The sequence below is a fragment of the Microtus ochrogaster genome, chromosome 5 (assembly GCF_000317375.1).
Source record: "Microtus ochrogaster isolate Prairie Vole_2 chromosome 5, MicOch1.0, whole genome shotgun sequence".
NCBI lineage: Eukaryota > Metazoa > Chordata > Mammalia > Rodentia > Cricetidae > Microtus > Microtus ochrogaster.
Window position 1 is genome coordinate 36,902,210 of NC_022012.1, and position 21,798 is coordinate 36,924,007.

Here is a 21,798-nt window from a genome sequence, read left to right on the forward strand (position 1 = left end):
TTGACTAGTTCTGGACCCTAGATCATCTCATTTTTAATAAGAAAAATCATAGCCCTGAAGATTATTCACAGTAGAAAAACAACTTAAGGGCATGGTAATAAATGATCTGCCTGGTAACTCTCCAGCTGTAACAATTTAATTGCCCACCTGTCCCTAACTAATAATACCTCTACTGATAAAGTTTTCTTTATTTCCTGTCTTGATTTTGAGCTTTCACCTCAAAGCTAATCATGGGATCAGGCTTATTCACTTAGTGACGCAAAGATGCTCTATCAAATTTACACAAACATTAGCCTTTCCTAAGTTGTATTTTGTCATAATAACAAAGAACAGTTTTCTGATATAACAATATAGACATAAAACCAACATAAAAACTGTTTTTGGAAGCACACAGCTATAATCCCAGCACTAGGGAAGCAGATCTCTGTAAATTCCAGGCCAGCCTGGTCTACAAGGCAAGTTCCAAGACAGCCACAGCTACACAAAGAAATCCTATCTCAAACAAAACAAAACAAACAAACAAACAAACAAAAATTACTTCCTTGTTTTGAGACAGATATTGCTAGGTGGCTGAGGAGGTCGGCTTTGAACTCACTATCTGTGGTCCTCCTCTGCTGGGCTTACAAGAGCACACTGCCATGCCCATCTAAAACTGCATCTTACTCAACAGGTAACTACCAATGAGAGTATTTTGAAAGTGAAAAAAACTTAATCTCTGGAATGCTTTGCAGGGGGAAAAAAAGCAGTAAAAAGTCCGAAAATTGCTGAGAAGATATGCTCAAGTTCTACTATAAATATATTCCTGAAAGAGGGTTACAACTATAGTGCCAGATAGTAAATTTAAAGAAACTGAAGTGTTAAACATGTAAGGCAATATGCTAAGCCTTCCATACCACATTTGCTTTAAAAATCAAACATTAGTCTTTCTTCACCTTTTATTTTATAGCATGAACAAACAAACTTCTCTAAGTCTCACCTCTTAAGAATTAGCTGCAGGGAAGGGTGTGGAGAAAAACCATGTGCAACCTAATAAAAACAGCTCAGTTTTAAACTGCTGCCAGACGTACGTGTTTTATGAGTAAGACCGCTGATAATCCTTTGATTAAGAAGCTTCTGCCTTCCAAATGTACAAAACTGCCAACACGAGGAACCTCAAGCTCCAAGTACACTGACTTCATTCTTTCAGATGCCCACCAGAAACAAATCCCTTTCTACACTACATTTTCTTCTCTTTTAAAGTTTTTTGGAAGAGAAGAAAAGAGCCAATTAAGATGAGTCTAGATTTTATTCCATCTATTCTCTCTACTAAAATACATCATCTTGATTTCAACAATGGTTCATTCAAAAACTCACTTCCAGCAAGTCAGGCATTATGGGATTTGCAACAATGAGTACAGATGTAAGCAACTCCACACAAAGCCAAACGCCAGTGTTCAGAAACAACAAATGTAGCTGAGCAATCCTAGAAAAGCATTGCAAGGGAAGCAGTATTTAATTTTTAATTGACAAAATTGTGTGTTATTTTCTGTCTATAATATAATGTTCTGAAGTAAACACACACTGCAGAATGGCTAAATATAGCTAATTAATCAAAATTTTCCTTCATATGGTTCTTATTCTGGTAAGAATACTTAATTCACTCTTTTTACAGCTCAAGAATATAACACATCCTCCTAAGGCACGAAGGACAACTGCTATCTCAAACTTACTCCTCTTATTTAACTGCATGAAAATGATGTATCAGAAACTGCAGAAGGAAAACTAAACACTCAAGACAAGAGGAATTGCACTGAGCAAAACAAGAAGACCAGGACATACTCAGGAATAAATATCTGGAAGCAGCCTGGTACTCTGATGTGAACAGAAGATTAGAGCAGAATGATAAATTGGAAACAATGTACAGTATACATCTGTGCTTGCCTAGTAAGTGAATAACAAAACCATTATTTTAGTAATATTAATTTGACAGGTCAAAACAGGCTATAGAATCAACATGAAATTGAGGTGCACAAAGTTATGAATCTAAAGCTGGACATGGTAGCAGAGGTCTTTAATCCCAAACACATGCACACACACAGGATCATGGGCACAAACACAAATGTATACATACATTGGCACAAAACAGGCAAAAACACACATGTGTATACACACAAGAACAGAGATACAAACACACATGCACACACATACAAAAACCTGTAGGGTTAAAGTGAGCTGCCAATCAAATAAACAGACAACACAATAACAAAAGGAAAAGAATCAGATCAAAGAAATGTTCCAGAGAGCAAGAAAAGGTTTCAGCACTGCTGAGCAGTTGAGAGGAGGTGTGAACGCAGACAACACTAACAGGTTCTCAAACAAGATATTTTGATTTACCTTTAAGATAGTGTGAGTTCAGAAGCCAGATTTCAAGGAAGAAGAGAAAAGAGTAAAAGAAGAGAGTCTGGATTCTGTATATTACTGTTTTCTTTAAATTTTTTGACTGTAAAGGAGCTAAGTTCAGAGAGACATTTCATTGTATGGGCTGCTAAGCTAAACCAGCATATATATTCTAAACTTATCATGACTTCCAAATTTGGGTGTAAGGATATGTTGCTCTGAGCCGGGCGATGGTGGTGCACGCCTTTAATCCCAGCACTTGGGAGGCAGAGGCAGGCGGATCTCTGTGAGTTCAAGACCAGCCTGGTCTACAAGAGCTAGTTCCAGGACAGGCTCCAAAGCCACAGAGAAACCCTGTCTCGGGGAAAAAAAAAAAAAAAAAGGATATGTTGCTTTGAAAAAGAGGTTCTTCTTTTGTTTTCACAGAAGGTGAGAACCTGTGGATAGCCTCCAGGCAAATATGGTCTCATAGACCACACCCTCCTGAAAGGTTGCCATGAACATCCAACTGCTGACTGAGATGACTAGTACACAGGATACACCATAAAAGACCTGATTAACAGCTCCCCCAATCAGCACAAAGCAGTATGGCTAAATCTACGCCCATATTCTCAAATATTGTCTATAAATGTTCTTTTACCTTTAAAGGGGGATATGATATAGATATGAATAATTTGCATTGGTATAAATCTTGATTTATTGATACAAATTTAAGGTCAATTTTGATATGTATATATGTATTTCTGATCTTAAGGTACTGTAATTGTGTAGCTCATTTAAAAATGCAATGTATAATTAAAAAAATATAGGTTAATAGATAATCATTTATAATAGTCAAGTTTGTAGTCATGTTAGTTAGATTTTCTAGATGTGCATAGATATATTTCAGATAGGTATTCTTAATATCTTTCAAAGACTACAAAATATGGCATTTAAATTGTTTTACTAACTTGGGACTTTTCATGACAATGAGACGCATCTGCTCGTGACAGCACCAGCTACTTCAAGAGGAAGATGGACATCAAAGAGGCTCCTTATGGAGTTTGCTAGCCATTTGGGTAAGAAACTGCTCTTGCCTGGACTGCTTCACTGGACATACAATACCCACAGAGAGATGACTGCTAAACTTGCCTAAAAGTGAGATGATCCTTAGGGGTTCCTGCTTCATAAAAGAGTCTGTGAGACATTCTGCAGGATACAGAAAAAAGTGACTGGCAAACTGCCAATATAGGCAAAACTGTCTTTGAAATTTCCTGCTTCATGAAAAAGTCTGCTGGATACTATGGGCCTGTAGGATAAAGATGGATGCCCCAACACTACAGAAAAATTTTGGGTGACTGTCCAGGCAGTGAGATGTCTCTGTCAATTCTAGAGTTTTACAATACACTTCCTGTTTACTTAGGTAATAATATATCCTTCTGGAGTCTTTGGTGGAGTTGAAGAATTTATAGTTATAGTTTTCCTTAGTTATGATAAAAGATAAAGTAAATACAAGTATTATAACTGTAATTCTTATTTGATAGCTGTTTTGTTATATGTAATTTTACTATGTTAAAGTTAAAGCCTTCCTTTTTGTTTAAACAGAAAAGGGGAAATGGTGTAGGAGGTTCTTCTGTTCATATCTTGCTTTCATTGGTTAATGAATAAAGAAACTGCTTTGCTCCTGATAGGGCAGAACTTAGGTAGGCAGAGAAGACAGAACTGAATGCTGGGAAGAAGGGCAGAGTGGGAGAAGCCATGGATCTTCTGCCTGAGACAGACGCTGGTTAGAATCTTGCCAGTAAGCCACAGTCACGTGGCAATACACAGATTAATAGAAATGGGTTAAATTAATACGTAAGAATTAGCCATTAAGAAACTATTGGCTAATGGGCCAAGCAGTGTTTTAATGAATACAGCTTCTGTGTGATTATTTCGGGTGTAAGCTAGCCGGGTAGAATGTTCTTTGCAAGCTGAAGGACAAAGAAAATAATAAGTTGGTGGGAGCAAGAGTCAAACCAAGAGTTTTCCTTTTAAAGATATAAGAAACTTGAATGAGAGAAACACATAATATTTAAAAATTACTCTCTGAAATACACAAACCATATCCAGGCACAGGTTGATCATTCCTAATACAAAAATTTGAATTCTATATTCCAAAAATCTGAAATATCTTGAATGCCAGCATAATATCACAGTAAAAGCTTCACATTAACTACACACGATAAACCTCAATCGACCATTCACAATTACTAAAACTACTACCTTCAGACTATGTATATTTAGTATATATATGTATATATGTGTATGTATGTATGTATGTGTGTATGTATGAAATACAAGCAAAGTTTATGCCAGGATTTCAATTCCACCTCTACAAATGCACTGTATATATGAAAGTATTTCAAAATCCTAAACACACCTGGTCTCAAGCAGTTCAGGTAAGGGATACTTGTGCTAACAGTTTGCTTCTAGTATGGTCTAAATGTTCATCTCCACTCAAAACTTATGTTGCTACCCTACCTCCTAACGTGATAGTATCTGCAGGCAGGCTTTTGGAGATAGGCAGAGTAAGAGGAGGTGATGTGGGTGAGACTCTCATGACAGAACGAGAAGAGACACCAGAATCTCAGTCTCTGTCCAGAAGGTCCATGTAAAGGGAGAATAAGAAAACAGTCATCTGCAACCCCACCAGCTTACAGCAGCACTTATATATCAAACTTCCAGCTTCTAGAATGCTCAAAAAATAAAATTTCTATTCTCTAAGCCACACAGACTATGGTATTTTGCTATGGCAGCCCAAGTATGTTAAGACAGCTTTTAAAAGACATAGCTTATTCTTACAGATTCCTTCATACCACCATAGCAGTCCACCAAGTTCTTCATTACAGTATTAGACATATGCCTTCAATCCCAATTCTTAAGAAGTTGTGTTGAGCTTAAGGTCAATCTGGACTACTACTGAGTTCAAGGCCAGCCAGAATCACATAGAAAGACTGTCTCACAGCAACAACATCCCAGGATGGTGGTGTAGACCTGCAAGTTCAGCACTCAAGAGGTGGTTGCAGAGATCAGGAATTGAAGGCTATACAGGGCTATATGAGCACCTATCTTAAAAAAAAAAAAAAAAACAGTACATACAATAAGAAATTGGGCATATTAAAATTACAGTTCAGAAAATATATCCATACACATGCAATGAACTCCAAAAGGTACAGGAGAACAATGGAATGTTGACCAAACTACACTGGAGTTTTACAAAGTTTGCTTTCCTCTTCAAATGGGCAAAGTCAATCTAACCCTCAAAGCAGCTCTAAAAATGGCAAAGTGAGTTTGAAATTATAAGTGACATCTATACCGGGCACCCAACTAAAGAATTTGATCCCAAGAGAAGAGAATGTACACTTTCCACAGCTTGAAGTGGGCTTCTAACAAGACCCTCACTGAGCAGGATGCCCTTGGCTGCTGGGACTCTACTTAAGTCATGCCCTATTTCCAGTCTTTCCATGACTCCCTAGTGTGTACTCTTCACCTAAGCTAACTGCACACACCATGTTCACAAAGAGAGGCTAGCATTCGCATGCCAGCTGTCTTAATTAACTCATCTCTCTAATGAATGTTTATTGAGGAGTCATAGTTCAGTTCCTTCAACAACAATCAAAAAAGGAATTTCAAGGGTTCTCAAGGGACAAATGCACTAAGAGGCCACACCCTACTTCCTGAGCACCACTCAAAACGCTTCTGTTCCCCCAGGCAACGGCGCGTCTGGACTAGTATAAAACTCCTATCACTCTAAGAAAATTATTGGCACGATATTTTCTGTCAGACTCCAAATCATTAATCTCATACAACATGAACAAGCTCCTACACACACTGCAAAGACCTAGAAAACTGGTGAGCAAAGTGAACTGCAACACTAAACAGGCTGCTGGGAAGGAAGAGACACACAGATGACATTCACAATCCTCAGCAAACAAAAAGTACAGGAAGAATCTTACAACAGAAACACAGAATATTTAAAGACTACTTTAGCTGGGCGGTGGTGATGCAAGCCTTAAATCCCAACACTCAGGAGACAGAGGTGGGTGGATCTCTGTGAGTTCAAGGTCAGCCTGGTGACAGAGCAAGATCCAGGACAGACTCCAAGGCTAAACAGAGAGACCCTATCTCAAAAAAACAAAAACAAACAAACAAAAAAAGAAACTTGAAAGGAAAAATGCAATGTGCTACAAGGCTTGGTAAACATTTCCTTTTGAACAGAAAAGCGTTATGAACATGTACCTAACATAAAGTACTAACTGTTTCAAAACCAAATACTAAGGTTTCACGGCACTAAGTGGTATCAAATGCCAGCAGGTATCAAATTGTCAAATATTCTCGAAGAAGTATGGACAATTAATTCCTTCCTTTTTTTCCTCATATAGGGTCAAGTAAGAAACAAATACACCTAAGTAAACTTCCACCCAACAAATTTTGGCTTTGTTAGAGAAGACTTCATCTTCTTAGTCTTCCATTGAGGATTTTCAGAGTTTTGTTCCAGACAATGCCTTACCTACTTACTTCCCTTAACAACCTAACTAGGGATGGTGCAGGCCTACCATCCCAGTGCTCAGAAAGCAGTGGCAGGAGGACACCGCAAGACTGAGGTGAGCTGAACTACAAAGAGTGTTCCAGAGCAGCCCGGGGCTGCACAATAAAACCCTGCTCCAATGAGCTTCAAAAAACAAAGAGGAAAGATCTACATGAACTTCTTAATGGTTTGTTGTATTTAGGACAGCAGGACAGAGTCTGGAAGGAAATACTTGGATTTTCATTGTGTTCACTCATCATTCAGGTTAGACTTACTCTTTATGTTTTTAACAGGAAAACTTTCAGAAAGAAGGAACACATGTTTTAAGCCTAAAAATAAAATACTTAAAATTTTTTGCAATTAGAGATACATTTTATAAGGATGACTTTTCCAGGTGATAAAACAATTAAAAATTATAAATAAAAGATAAAACAAAAACTTCAAAGAACTGCTAACACATTTAAATAATGTCAGAACTCTTCTTATAAGAAATGACTATGTTGCTTAAATTCTACATAATTCAAAACCTGTGAATGAGACCAGAGAGGCTGGCAATAATTCAAAACCCATCCACGCTATTCAGAGGCTCCTGACCCCATTTTCCTAAGACAAACAAGGGGGAAATGGGGAACACGGCCTATTCTCAACCTATCATGTTAGTTTCTTATCATCTTAAGCTTCCATATTACAGCCACATCGAACCCCAGGCTCCCTTTCCCTGCAGAAGATCATGCCATGCAGAGCAGACAAGAAAGGCTGCAGTTACCAAAACAAAATGAGACAGAATGAAGCAAGCTGCAAAGGTGCAAGGCCACATTAGCTACATCAGCTTACCATAGATCTCGGATCTACTTTCCTCTGAACTAGACTTTGTCTTCTTGGAGGAACTATCTGCACAAGAGCGGGAGAAAAGGAGAGATATAGAAAATATGGAGACCAATGGAAGGGGGAAACTTTATGGGGAATAAAAGAATGAGTCATGATCAAGTTAAATCGTGCAAACATGAAGTATGAACATCACAGGTGATAGAACTTAGAAGTCAGTCATGAACAGCACAGGTAATGACATATTTACAGATTATGGAAGAAAAGACAGTGAATAAAAAATACAAACAAAACAACACATGAATAGTCTACACAATATCTCATCTGATAATTGTAGAGTTGGCAAAAGCACTTCAAGCTATACTCAGTTCACCATGAAGTATAATGCCTCTTAGATAGATCTGTCTTTGGAAATGGGTGTCTCATAGACAAGTGTACAGAATATATTTAACAAGACTAAAAGGATCATGACAGTTTCATGAATTGGGGAAGAAATTGTGACCATTATTAAAGACAATAACTGGCTATAGAAATAACTATAAACCTCTGAGCCCATGACCTGGAATCTGGGCATGAAAAGCACAGAGCTTCCATGGAGATCTCTGACATGTTACTACTCTCACCACAAAAGCCACCTAAAATAATTATTAATTTCTTTACTACTACCCAACATGTAAAGCAAATAATTCATTACTTACTTCTTAGTTTTCCCTTCTTAGACAAATGCTTACAATATTTTTTCAAAATTAAGAAAACTATGCTAAAACACATAAAATATTTCAATTATTCACACAAATCATCAACATTCTATTAAATATTTAAAATTAATATTTCTAAGTAAAAAAATTTTTTTGCCTTTTGAGACAGGGTTTCTCTGTGTAGAACTTGCCTTGTAGACCAGAATGGCCTCAAATTCATAGAGAGCAGCCTGTCTCTGCCTCCTGAGTATGAGATTAGAGGCATGTGCTATCATGACTGGTAATAGTAAGAATTCTTTAAGAAACATATTTATGCATCTCAGAATGGTGTACTGTTTATCTTTTGCCACAGGGACATGCAACTAAATAAAATAATATATGCTCAAAGAACAAATAAATTTCAAATAGAAAAACCAAACACTAAGATTACAAGGAGAAAGAAAATAAAAACAGCAGAATTCAATGTCGGGTATAATATTAAGGATATTAATTATGGGCCAGGCGGTGATGGCGCATGCCTTTAATTCCAGGAGTCAGAAGCAGGCAGATCTCTATGAGCTTGAGGCTGGCCTGATCTACAAGAGTTAGTTCCAGGACAGTTAGGGCTGTTACATAGGGAAAATCCTATCTTGAAAAAACAAAGGGGGAAAAAAAAAGAATATAAATTACATTGGCTAACATGAAAATTTTAGGAAAACTCAGCATGATGGAGGCTGTAAAACCATTGAGTTCGGAACACTTGAAGAAAAGGAAGGATTTCTGCTAGGCACCGTGCCACATGCCTAGGGTAGCTGAAGCAGGAAGATCATAAATTTAAGGCCTGCCTGACCTACAGAAGAAGACTGTCTCAACAAACAAAAACATTACAAGTCGAGCAGTGATGGTGCATGCCTTTAGTCCCAGCAATCGAGGCAGGTGAGGTGGATCTTTAAGTTCGAAGCCAGCCTAGTCTACAGAACAAGTTCCAGAGATACACAAAGAAACCCTGTCTCAAAAATTAAAAACAAACACAAACCAAAAAAAAAAAAAAAATGGTGGGTAGGAAAGATGAAATAAAGGGATTTCTATTCATTTGCTTATTCAAAATGTGGTAATTATAATTTTTTCAAGTTGCATCGCAGCTACATAATTCACAGCAATAACACCTGAATTCTAAAAGAATGCACAAGTTCCCAGATGTTAACATCCTTCATTTTATGACACACGAGTAGTACTTATGCCATGACTCATCTTGACTCTAAGACCTCGGTGTACCCTCAATCTCCAATCATTACACCACTATTTCTATGACTTTCATGATTCCTACAATGATGCTTCCTCTGTGGCGTCTACAATGCTGAGTTCAACATGCATTCATTCCTGTAGATTGCAGCAATATTATATAATTGCAGGGCATGACCAAGGGGTAGAAACAACCACACCTGAATGCTTCAATTCACTTAAATTGTATGATTCGGAATTTCACTATTCTTTGGAAAAACAAGAGTATTTTTACCTGTGGGGTCAAAATCATGGGATGTACTGCGTTCAACTTTCTGTTTCTTATCTGTTGGTGACTCTCGATTCAAAATACTTCCATGCCTAAGTTAAAAAAAATCAAATATTTACTGTAAAATAAAGCATAACAAAAAAATTCATGTAAAAAAACTACACAAATGTATATTTTTATGGTGTGCGTGTGTGTGTTTATTTTCACATGTGTATGCAGGTAACCATGAAAGTCAGAAGAAAGTATTAGGTCTGTTGCAATTGGTATTTGGCCAATGTGGGTGATGGAGACCAAAATCTGATCCTCTACAAGAGCAGCAAGCCCCTTTAAACCACTGAAACATTTTCTTGGCCCCAAACAAAAAAACTAAACACTAAGTTTGTCTTATAATAGCATAGGTCTCTATATTATTTTTTCAAAGATCTTTACAATTCCACCTATGCCATATATACTACACAATCTATTTTCTTGATTATGAAAGCTCCTCAAGTAGTAGCAGTATTTATCATTAATTTTATTCTTAAGAATAACAGCCTACAGTTTACTGATTTTTACAGTTCCTTTTAACAACCAGAAAACATTGCCCCAAAGAATTCAGCACAGGGCTCAGCAGTCCTGAGCTCAATTCCCAGCAACCACATGGTGGCTCACAGTGTGTGCAACAGCCACAGGCACAAACAAATCTGCGTCTTTTCAGTATTTTTCCCATTATTGTCTTATAATAATTAAAACTAAATCAGTGCCAAAGTTCATTAAAGGAAGCAAAAGGCACTCCAGTGACAACACATACCCAAACTAGCGATCCATTTTCACCTCCCCGAGCAACTCACAATTCAAAACAGTCAGAGGCTTTAAAATTAAATTTCTTCATAGGGAGTGACCTTAAAGTGTCAATTTGAATAAACTTTTAAAATGCTTATATTAAAAACATTGAAAATATTATCAAAACAAGGCTGTGTTCCAGAAAAAATATGCAACACCTGTTGTATTTGAAATCTGTGAAGCATTATGAAAGTTTGTACTACTTAAATCCACGCTCTCAAAAACCACAAAAATCCCCATCATTTCAAAGGAATGCTTCTAATTAAAGTCTAACTCCAACTTCCGTATAAAAGAAACTGAACAACTTACCTTATAGGTTTTTTGAGGGGAAACCTGAAACAAAGGGAAAACAAGAACAAATATTTGTCATTAGTTTACCTTATAAAGATCCTATTATCACAGCTACTGACTGCATGAAGGCATTACAATCTTATACTAACTTTCCCAAAGCAAGACAACAACGGGGTCAGAGGTCCCGCTCTGTTTTTCAACCTGTTCTTTCAATCTCATTCTCATTTATTTTTAGCTTTTATAACAGAAATTTGGGGGGAAAATACCTTTGGAGTATTATTAGCTACTAAAAATATGTTCCTCAAGTAGAAAACAAAAGGATAAGTTTGGTTTTGCTTTGTTCTTCTGGGTTCTGAAGCTCAAAGAACCAAGTGTTTCCCCCTGGCTGTCTTTTTTTAAAGAAATATTACAGCTAGGCATGGCAGTACAAGGCTTCAGCTTCGGAGGCAGAGTCAAGGCAGTTCCAAATACAAAGCTAGTGTGGACCACATAACAAGTCCTGGGCCAGCCTGGGCTACAGAGTAAGACACTGTCTTTAGAAGAGGAAGTGGGTTGATTTTTCTGTTTGGTTGATTTCTTTGAGGGTGGGAAAGTTGAGACAGAGTCACCTTACACAACCCAGGCTGTCCTCAAACCCATGATTCTTCTGCTATGGCCTCTATCAGGCTGGGGATAAGAGGCCTATATACTATACCCCTAGCCAGAGAGGCTTCTTGGTGAATAACTGCAATTCATTTATCATAGAAGCAGTTTGGTTTCCAAACAAACCCCAATAGACAAGTTTAATTAAAGAGTCACTTCACCCCTTAATTAAATCAAACTGATTCACAGAAAGAGTCAAAGCATCTACAAATCTCCACACATGCTAACATATATCACATGTTAACATAAAGAGAGTCATACTGATGACAGTTTACACTGGGGAGGATGTGGGGTTAGGGGGAACACGCCTCCATTGCTGGTGGGAGGACAAGCTTGTACAGCCACTTTAGAAATCGGTATGGCGATTCTCAAAAAACTAGAAAACAATCTACCTCAAGACCCAGCAATACCATTGTTGGGTATATACCTAAAAGACACTCAGTCATACCACAAGGACATGTGCTCAACTATGTGCACAGCAGCATGGTGTGTCATAGTCAGATCCTGGAAACAAACTAGATGTCTCTCAACCAAAGAATGGATAAAGAAAATGTGGTACATTTGAATAACGGAGTACTACACAGCAGTAAAAAATAATGGCATCTTGAAATTTGCAGACGAATGGATCCAGAAAAAAATGAGTGAGGTAACCCAGGCCCAGAAAGACAAATATAATATGTATTCACTCATAAGTGACTTTTAGACATAAAACAAGGAAAAATCAGCCTACAGGCCACAACCCCAGAGAACTTAGACAGCAAAGTGACATACATGGATCTACATAGGAAGGTGAAAAAGACAAGATCCCCTGAGCAAATTTGGGAGCATCAGGGTCACAAGAGAGGGGAGAAGGGAAGTGGGGAAGAAGGGAGTGGAAAAAAATGTATAGCTCAATAGAGATTTAAAAAAAAAAACTTTTCAAAAAAAAAAAAGACAGTGATAAATGGAAAAGGATTCTGAATCAAGAGGACACTGTTCTAGAAAACAGGTAATCCCAAAAGGACAACCAAGGGGTAAATGTTCTTGTGTCACCTGATAATCCTTTAAGAGAAGGACATTTAAAATTCATAAACCATTAATTCTATTTTCTCTCTCTTAGCTACTAAAAATGAAACTTTTTTTTTTTTTGGTTTTTCGAGACAGGGTTTCTCTGTGGTTTTGGAGCCTGTCCTGGAACTAGCTCTTGTAGACCAGGCTAGTCTCGAACTCACAGAGATCCGCCTGCCTCTGCCTCCCGAGTGCTGGGATTAAAGGCGTGCGCCACCACCGCCTGGCCTAAAAATGAAACTTATTCTAATACACTTTATACATAAGACTACAATGCTAATATTACTAAACAAATTATTAAATTACATATCAATATTAAATAACAATCAAGAGAACTTCACTCCCAAGTGAGTTAGAAATGAGATTATATCCTTTCCAAAACGTGAAGCCTCCTATGAAGCAAAGACTCTCTTCTCTGTAACAGAATGATTTCTTTTGCTCTCTACATGGATTTCTACATATAATACAAAACTCTTTTATGAAAATTAATGCATACTAAACATATCACCTGGTAACTTTCACTTAGTAAAACATCAAACTGGACATGGTTGCACATGCCACTGTAATCCCAACTAATTGAGAGGCTGACTTGGATCATCTGACCCAGGAATTTAAGACCTGCCTGGGAACCACTGGCCGACTCACTCTCTAAGCAAACAAATAAGACATTCTAGCCATATCACTTAGCAAATTAAAGACTCATGTGTTCAAAAAAAGAGATATATACAATAGAGATAGATTCAAAGAAGAAGAGAACCTCTAAATGGTTTACAGTGTATTTAAAAAAATGTGGGCTTGGGGGAAAAAAGAAAAAAAAATAAAAAGTTTGGATGTGGTGGCACACACCTTTAATCCCAGCACTTGGGAAGCAGGGGCAAAGGGATGTCTTTGAGTTCAAGGTGTGGTAGCACACACCTTTAATCCCAGTACTTGGGAGGCAGAGGCAGGCTGATCTCTGTGAGTTCAAGGACAGCCTGGTCTACAGAGGGAGTTCCAGGACAGCCAAAGATACACAGAGAAACCCTATCTCAAAAAGTCAAAAATTAAAAATAAAAATAAAAGAAATGGAGTTTAAAATAAAGCCATGTAAAGAAGGAAAATACACAGAGAGTCTGGATACTATATGTTATTGTGTTGTCTTTAAATGGTTTAATGGCTGAGGAAGGAACAACAGCTGCTAAAAGTCATCTGATTACAAATGCTGCTGGATTAATTAAATGCTTTTACTTCAAAATTTAAGTCAAAATGTATGTTACTTTCAAGAAGAGGTTTTGCTTTTGTTTCCACAGGAAATGAGGAGCTGTAGATTCATTCTGAGCTAAGAAAAATTAGGTTTGACCAAGGAAGTCTCCCCTGAAGAATCCCCAATAGAAGCAGATGGTCCAGATGATCCAACATTTCAGAGGACCTCTATTGGAGTTTCCTCTGAGTTCTGCATCCAGAACAGTTTCAAGACTGCTGCCTGAGATGATCAAGCCTCACAGAATAAGCCAGTCAGAACTTGACCATAATCTTAAATTTTCTTTAGGTCCCCATAAGATTATCAGCACCCCCAGTCAGAAATAGTCTGGAAAACTACACCCACATTCCCATAATATAGATTATGGATGTTTGTCTTTGTTTAGAGTGTTAGTTATAAGTTGTATGGATAATGGTCAGGAAGAAAGCTAAACAAGGGAGGGGGAGGGAAATGGGAGGCGGTGGCAGGGAGGAGGCAGAAATCCTTAATAAATAAATAAATTTAAAAAAAGAAAGCTAAACAAGCAAGATTCAATTCAGAGTTCTTGTTTTGAAAAAAAAAAGGGGGGGGGGGACTGCTGTTGGACAATGGTCTGTACCCTGTCAATATTTTAATGTCAACTGGCCAGTAGCCAGGCAGGAAATACAGGTGGGGCAACCAGGCAGGAAATACAGGTGGGGCAACCAGGTAGGAAGTATAGGCAGGATAAGAACAGGAGAATTCTGGGAAGAGAGAAGTTTCAGTCTGCAGTCATCACCCAGACACAGAGGAAACCAGACATAGAGTAAACAAGATGTGACTGCCTCATCAAAAAAGGTACCAAGCCACGTGGCTAACACAGATAAGAATAATGGGTTAATGTAAGATGTAAGAATTAACAAGAAACCTGAACTAATAGGCCAATCAGTTTATTAATTAATGTAGACCTCTGTGTATTTCTTTGGAGCTGAATGACTGCGGGACCAGGTGGGACAGAAAACTCAGTCAACAAACATATCATATTTTACATCATTAACATTTCATTACAGCACTGACTTTAACCTAAGACCCTCAGAGTTCATACGAGGTCTATCATGAATGAAGAGAGGGGAAGAACTCTAAGCTCCTCATAATTAGAATGGCTTGGCTTTTGTTTCAGATAGAGCCTCCAAATAAATGAAAATCTGAAAAGGAGAATTCTAAATTCTTTTCTTTTTTCATTACTGAAAACTGAATCCTACAACATAATTATTTCAAAATATCTGTTCTATAATATGGCTACTTAATTTAGTTCCTTTATAAATATTCAGGCTAGGTACAGTTTTTCAGTACAGTGACAAGACTGTAACAATACACACTTAACTCCAAGCAAAAACTCCCCCTTGTAGTTTCAGGATGAACTCATTAACAGGAAGGAATCCACATGGGAGTTTAGACTAGAGATAAAGGCAGTTAGCCTGCATCCTGGAGAAACAGAAAAGGAATGGCAACCGCTCCTCTGGATGCATTAATCCCATGCATTCATGTCTACCTTTAATGGATTAAGGACACAGCAGCAGGGACTTTTCTAACAATAGATCTTATAAGGCAAATAACCAAATAGCACTACTTTGCTGCCTAAGTGACTGACTGTATGTGGGCGAGAGAATCCCTGCTTGTTTTAAGCAAAACAAACAAAGTAAGCACACAACAGCAGTCACAGGTTAGATGATACACAAACTGGTAAGTGATAAAGAGTGGTAACAAAGAAGTAACATTTTCAGACGAAAGTGTGTTTTACTAACCCTATCAATATATCAGGAATGAGGAAATGATAAAAATTTCTTAACAAGTCTGTGAAAAGAATTATGTACAAAGAGAGTCTCAGTTTGACTGAACTAAAGGTGAAATGATGGAAAGTTTAAGAAATCACTGCATTTGTTTTGTGTTGAATGTGTGGCCTCAGAGACATACCAAACTCCTAAGCCCTGGTCTCTCTGAGCATGCCTCTTAGAAGCTGGGTCTTTACAGACATTTTACACACACTTCCAAGAAATCTTTGCCTAACCCCAAGTTACAAATGCTTTGTATTTTCTTCTGATAGTTTGATAAATTTGTTTTACTTTTAGGTATACATTATGTTTATAATTTTTACAGGAGACATTACAGACAAATGTTTGTCTTTTTTCACATAAACAGCTCACTGTTCTAGTACCGAATTGCTTTTGGACTGCCATTGAAAAACAGTTGTCCATGTATGTATGTATTGGCTATTTTTGGAAGAATATGGAGGTGAAATGTCCATTTCATCACCTAACAAAGTGCATTTCTTTACTTCATCAGAGGTACAGGTTACCAACATGTTAAGCTGATAACAAGTTATACAAATGACAAGCTTTGGTCATTTGTTAAGGTGATATCTTACAGGTTTCTCCCTGTAACACTACTGCTATTAGCTTGTCATACTTTACACTTTAAAAAAATATCAAAAATCCAACCTGAGTTGGTAAGATGGCTCATGGGGGTAAAGGACCCTGCAGCACAAGCCTGACAGTTTGAGTTTGACTTCCAGTTAAGGTGGAAGAAAACCAACTTCTCCAATCTCCACACAGGAACTCTCTCTCTCTCTCTCTCTCTCTCTCTCTCTCTCTCTCTCTCTCTCTCGTGCACGCGCAACACACACACACACAATAAAAGTTTGAAAATTTTAAAGTCTTGTTTTGTTTTAATCCAACCCCTATTAGGAGTTGAAGGCATTAAGCTCAATTTTCTAGACAAAGAAGAATCTACATGTTCTGGAATTTTCTAGAAGAGCTGAGTTTCTGTGCTCTCCCATTTACCAGTGTGGACTCTGTACGTTTATTATACTCTGAGATCAAATCCAATACTGCAATACTTATTTCCATGTTCAAGTTGCTCTAGTTTAAGTCACTGAATGCTCTTTCCGGTTGGCACTTATATCACTGACATGCCCCTCCCTTCTGTATTGAGTATTTCTTTGTTTCTGGCACTATATGGTACTCTAGGCTCCTTAGCACACTGGAAAATATAAGAACATTTTCCTACTCAAATGTTGTAAGCCAGGGAATAAAAAATACAGATAAAAAAAGATGTTTTCCTCCTTTTTATGTAGTAAAATTGTTACATGCTTTCATATTATATACATAATTACAATGTATAAAAGCCCAAACCACATTTCATTTAAATTGAACTTCCTGGCATAAAGCTATTCTTAATGTTCTTACTGTTGTTTTAATAGCTGTACAACCTGTAGTGGTGTCCCTTTCAACCCTGGTATTGGTAATGTTTGTCTCATCTCTCTATTCTATTACCTTGCAGCTACTCAAGCTACATAGCTAAAGGTAGCATTTTAGTAATCTTCTCAGAACCAGCTTCTGGGATACTAATCTGTTGTTTTCTCCTTCATGGACCCTTGCTTCAATCTTCACTATTTTTCTTCTCTACTTGCTTTGAATTTGGTTAGCTCTTCTTTGTCTAGTTGTTTTCTAGTTTCTTAAGACGGAAGTTGATGCTATTGGTTTTAGAAGTTTCTTCTTTTCTAACACATCTTTAATATCCACAAAGCTCTAAGTAATGCTTCAACGTCATCCTCCAAATTCTGGTGTGTTGTGTTTACTTTTTCTTTCAATTCAAAATACCTCTCATGTCATAGACAGAGCAATGAAAAGAGAAATTATGTCCACAGGAAGTACAAATGAAAGATACTTTTTTCCTCTTAAGAGAGAACCATGTGGCATATCCTCCCTCTCCCACTGGTATGTGACTGTGACTAAATGGAGTCATTCAATGTATTCAAAGACCTTGAAGGTATGTAACCTAAGATAGTAAGTTAAGCTTGGAAGCCATGAGATGATCTAGGGCCCAAAACTAGTCAAGGGTAATAAAAATAACTAGGATAGCCGGGCGGTGGTGGCGCACGCCTTTAATCCCAGCACTTGGGAGGCAGAGGCAGGCGGATCTCTGTGAGTTCGAGATCAGCCTGCTCTACAAGAGCTAGTTCCAGGACAGGCTCCAAAACCACAGAGAAACCCTGTCTCGAAAAAAAAAAAATAATAACTAGGATAAAGGTCTGCAAGGATAATCAACTTAGTGTATTTGAGAACTACAATGTCTACTGTGACCTGAGGGTGGAGAATGGCCCAGAAAGTAGTACTGAGATGACATAAACATAGACAGAAGCCAAAAATGTAAGAAATTTATTCATGGGGGCTAGAGAGATGGTTCAGCAGTTGAGAGCACTGTCTGCTCTTCCAAGGGACCTGGGTTCAATTCCTGGCACCCTGCTGCTCATACCTGTCTGGAACTCCAGTTCCAGGGCTTCTGACAGGCACCCTCACACAGACATACACGCAGGCAATACACTAATGAACATAAAATGAAAATAAAGTTATAAAAAGAAACTCTAATTTTGCATGCAAATGGATGGAAATAGAAAACACTATCCTGAGTGAGGTAACCCAGACCCAAAAAGATGAACATGGGATGTACTCACTCATAATTGGTTTCTAGCCATAAATAAGGATCACGGACTCTACAATTGGTGAACCTAAAGAAGCTAAATAAGAAGGTGAACCCAAGGAAAAACATATAGTTATCCTCTTGCCTATGGGAAGTAGACAAAATTGCCAGGGAGGAAAGTGGGATCTTGGGGGTTTGGTGGGTTGGGGGTAAGGGGAGATGGGGAGAGAAAAGTGAGAAGGGGAGGATGGGAGGAACTTGGGGAAACAGGATGATTGGGATAAAGGAAGGCTGGATAGGGGAGCACGGAAGCACAATTCTTAGTTAAGGGAGCCACCTTAGGGCTGGCAAGAGACTTGAACCTAGAGTGGCTCCCAGGAGCCCAAGGTGATGTCCCCAGTTAGTTCCTTGGGCAGCTGAGGATAGGGAACCTGAAACGACCCTATCCTATAGCAATACTGAAGAATATCTTGCATATCACCATAGAACCTTCATCTGGTGATGGATGGAGATAGAGACAGAGACCCACACTGGAGCACTGGACTGAGCTCCCAAGGTCCCAATGAGGAGCAGAAGGAGGGAGAAGATGAGCAAGGAAGTCAGGACCACAAGGGGTGCACCCACCCACAGAAACTTATTCATAATGTAAGACAACGAGAAAGTTTTTTTGTTGTTGTTGTTTTGTTTTTTCGAGACAGGGTTTCTCTGTAGCTTTGGAGCCTGTCCTGGAACTCCCTTTGTAGACCAGGCTGGCCTCGAACTCACAGAGATCCACCTGCCTCTGCCTCCCGAGTGCTGGGATTACAGGCGTGCGACACCACCACCCGGCTGACAACGAGAAAGTTTTAATCCCAATCTGATTTATGTTTAAAAGAACACTAGAGTTAGGCATAGTAGCAAACACCTATAATCCCAGCAACTAAGAAGAGGCTGAAGATACAAGATTGCCTTAAATTCAAAGCCAGCCTGGGCTGTATAGCAAAACTCTGTCCTCAAAAACTAAACAGGGAAATGGGGGTGGATATGCTTAAATACATTATATACATGCATGGAATTCTCAAATCAGAAATAAAAACATTATATAAAAACTAAAAAAATTAACAAATAAGTTACTTTAACTAATAAAATAAAAGGCAGCTGTTTCTCTGGTCCTTAAAATATTAAGAAACAATGATAAAACTTCACATTCTACAAAAAGAATACTAAGAAAGTCAAGTGTAGTTTATGCTTACAGTAACAGTGCATTTCACTCCAGATTATCAAATACCTCAGAAGAGCTTAGTAGGTAGAAATAAAACACACAAAGTTTACAATGTTGATGGTTTTCCTAGTCCCTCAAGAAAGAACTCTGAATTACAGGGTTCTCATTCTATAGCCCAGGTTGGCCCAGAACACTATGTATCCCAGGATGGCCACATGGTGATCCTCCTACCTAAGCCACCCAAGTGCTGGGATCATAGGTGAGTCACTATGCCCAGCTTGGTCTACACTGAAGGTAGACTGTTACTAAATTTAAAGATATAACTTTATTATAAAGATTTTCAAGTATATTATATGCTAAGAGATGTCTGGTAACTTGAAACTGTAACACAGCCATTAGTCACTGTCCAGGCAAGTGTTTCTGCCCTCTTCCAAGATGAGTATTTGGATTTTTCCAAGAGCTGATGTCAGGGCTTTTCAGAGACAGAACAGCATTTACAGGCCAGAGAAGGAAAAAGGTTTCCCCAGTAGCTATGCTCAATGTGGCCTTTGTACTGCTCCACTGCAAAAGCCAGGAAGACCCTGCTAGATAAAGCTATTCAGTTCTTGTGATACAACTTTACCCTGGGAGGTTGGAGGACTGTAAATGGCGAAACTTACAATCACAGGAGCTCAATTTAATTTTCCACCAGTGTTGAAACCCAAATTCTAATGGAGTAACCGTCATAACATAGGTTTCTTGACTCTTTCAAGAAAAATACCACACAATGAATCAATCTCTCTCTCTGTCTCTCTCTGTCTCTCTCTGTCTCTCTCTGTCTCTCTGTCTCTCTCTGTCTCTCTCTGTCTCTCTCTCTGTCTCTCTGTCTCTCTCTGTCTCTCTCTGTCTCTCTCTCTCTCTCTTTGTGTGTGTGTGTGTGTGTGTGTGTGTAGGATATTCAATTTAAAAGGTATTCATATAATTTTTCATAGTTTCAAAGAAAAGATAGGCCAATATCAAAGAGTTCAAGAGATCGCCTGCAACTTCCAGTCCTAAAAGTTCAGTGAAGAATTAACCCAGTGGAGTTCATAGCTATTCACCAGGTGGGCAACTTGCCAGCTGTACATCTAAAAGATCACGTTGCCACTTGAACAGCAACTGCTTGCTTCTAAACATGTATTTAGTTCCAGATAAAGATGGAAGAAAGCAAAAACAATTCTACCACAGTAGTGTTCCTCAGCACTAAACAGCAAAGACTCATCTTTCAAGAAAGGACATGATTATAGCCTCCAGTCACTAACTACAAAATTACTTTGCCACATCTGTTAGGTTTGGGATCTGCACCAGAGAGGTCTTAGTAGACTCTAAACAAGAATCAGATTGCCTAAGCATAAGGATCACAGATTTGAAATGCAGATTCAACTCTCCCTGGATTTGTAAGGCAATATCCAAGCATGCAGGAGGAACATGTGAATAGGAGAGTCTACTGTAGAGATTCAGAATTGGCACAGTCCAAGATTTAGGATGTTGCTGGAGGTAAAAATGGAGATGTGAAAAGACAAAGCAACTGTCACCAATCACAACACAGAAAACAATGACCTCAAATGCTCTGTTATTTGAACAATGACAGAAAAATGAAAATGCTAATAATAGCAGCTAACACTGCTTAGCACATGCCAGTAACCATTATAGCCGCCTTATATGCATTACTTCACTGAATCTTCAGCAAACACCATTATTACACATATTTTATGGTTGAAAAAATACTACACAGAAAAGGAGCTTGTCTACAGTCCGACAACAAGCACAGAAGCTGACATAAACTTAGGGCTTACAGCTCTAGACTCTTTTAAAATGTATTTATTTTTATCTTATTTTATGTTATATATATATATATATATATATATATATATATATATATATATATATATATATATATAGGTGTTCTGCCTGCATTATATCTGTGTACCACATGGTGCCTGGTGCCCACAGAAGCCAGAAGAGGTCATCAGATACCCAGAACTGGAGTTACAGAGCAATCAATTGAACCTGGGTCCTCTGCAAGAGCATCAAGTACTCTTAACCTCTGAGTCAACTCTCCACCCCCTAGACTCTTATTTTGAACCACTGAGTTTTACAGGAATTGTTTTTAAATTTTAAGATTTATGTGTGTGAGTGTTTTGCCTGCATATACACATGTGA

At 38.1% G+C, this 21,798-nt stretch overlaps 1 protein-coding gene across 2 annotated transcripts in view; it reads right to left on the reverse strand.

Moving 5' to 3' along the window:
• Positions 1–21,798, reverse strand: part of Arhgef12 (Rho guanine nucleotide exchange factor 12) — a 131,549-nt gene that overhangs the window by 67,600 nt on the left and 42,151 nt on the right. The window contains exons 2-4 of one of the 2 annotated variants that reach the window (XM_005347146.3): positions 11,069–11,092; positions 9,944–10,029; positions 7,760–7,816 (exon numbers count right to left, since the gene is read on the reverse strand). In XM_005347146.3, the coding sequence (XP_005347203.1) occupies positions 7,760–7,816; positions 9,944–10,029; positions 11,069–11,092 (167 nt within the window). The remainder of the gene's footprint in view (positions 1–7,759; positions 7,817–9,943; positions 10,030–11,068; positions 11,093–21,798) is intronic. The other variant, XM_005347148.3, reaches the window with a different exon arrangement.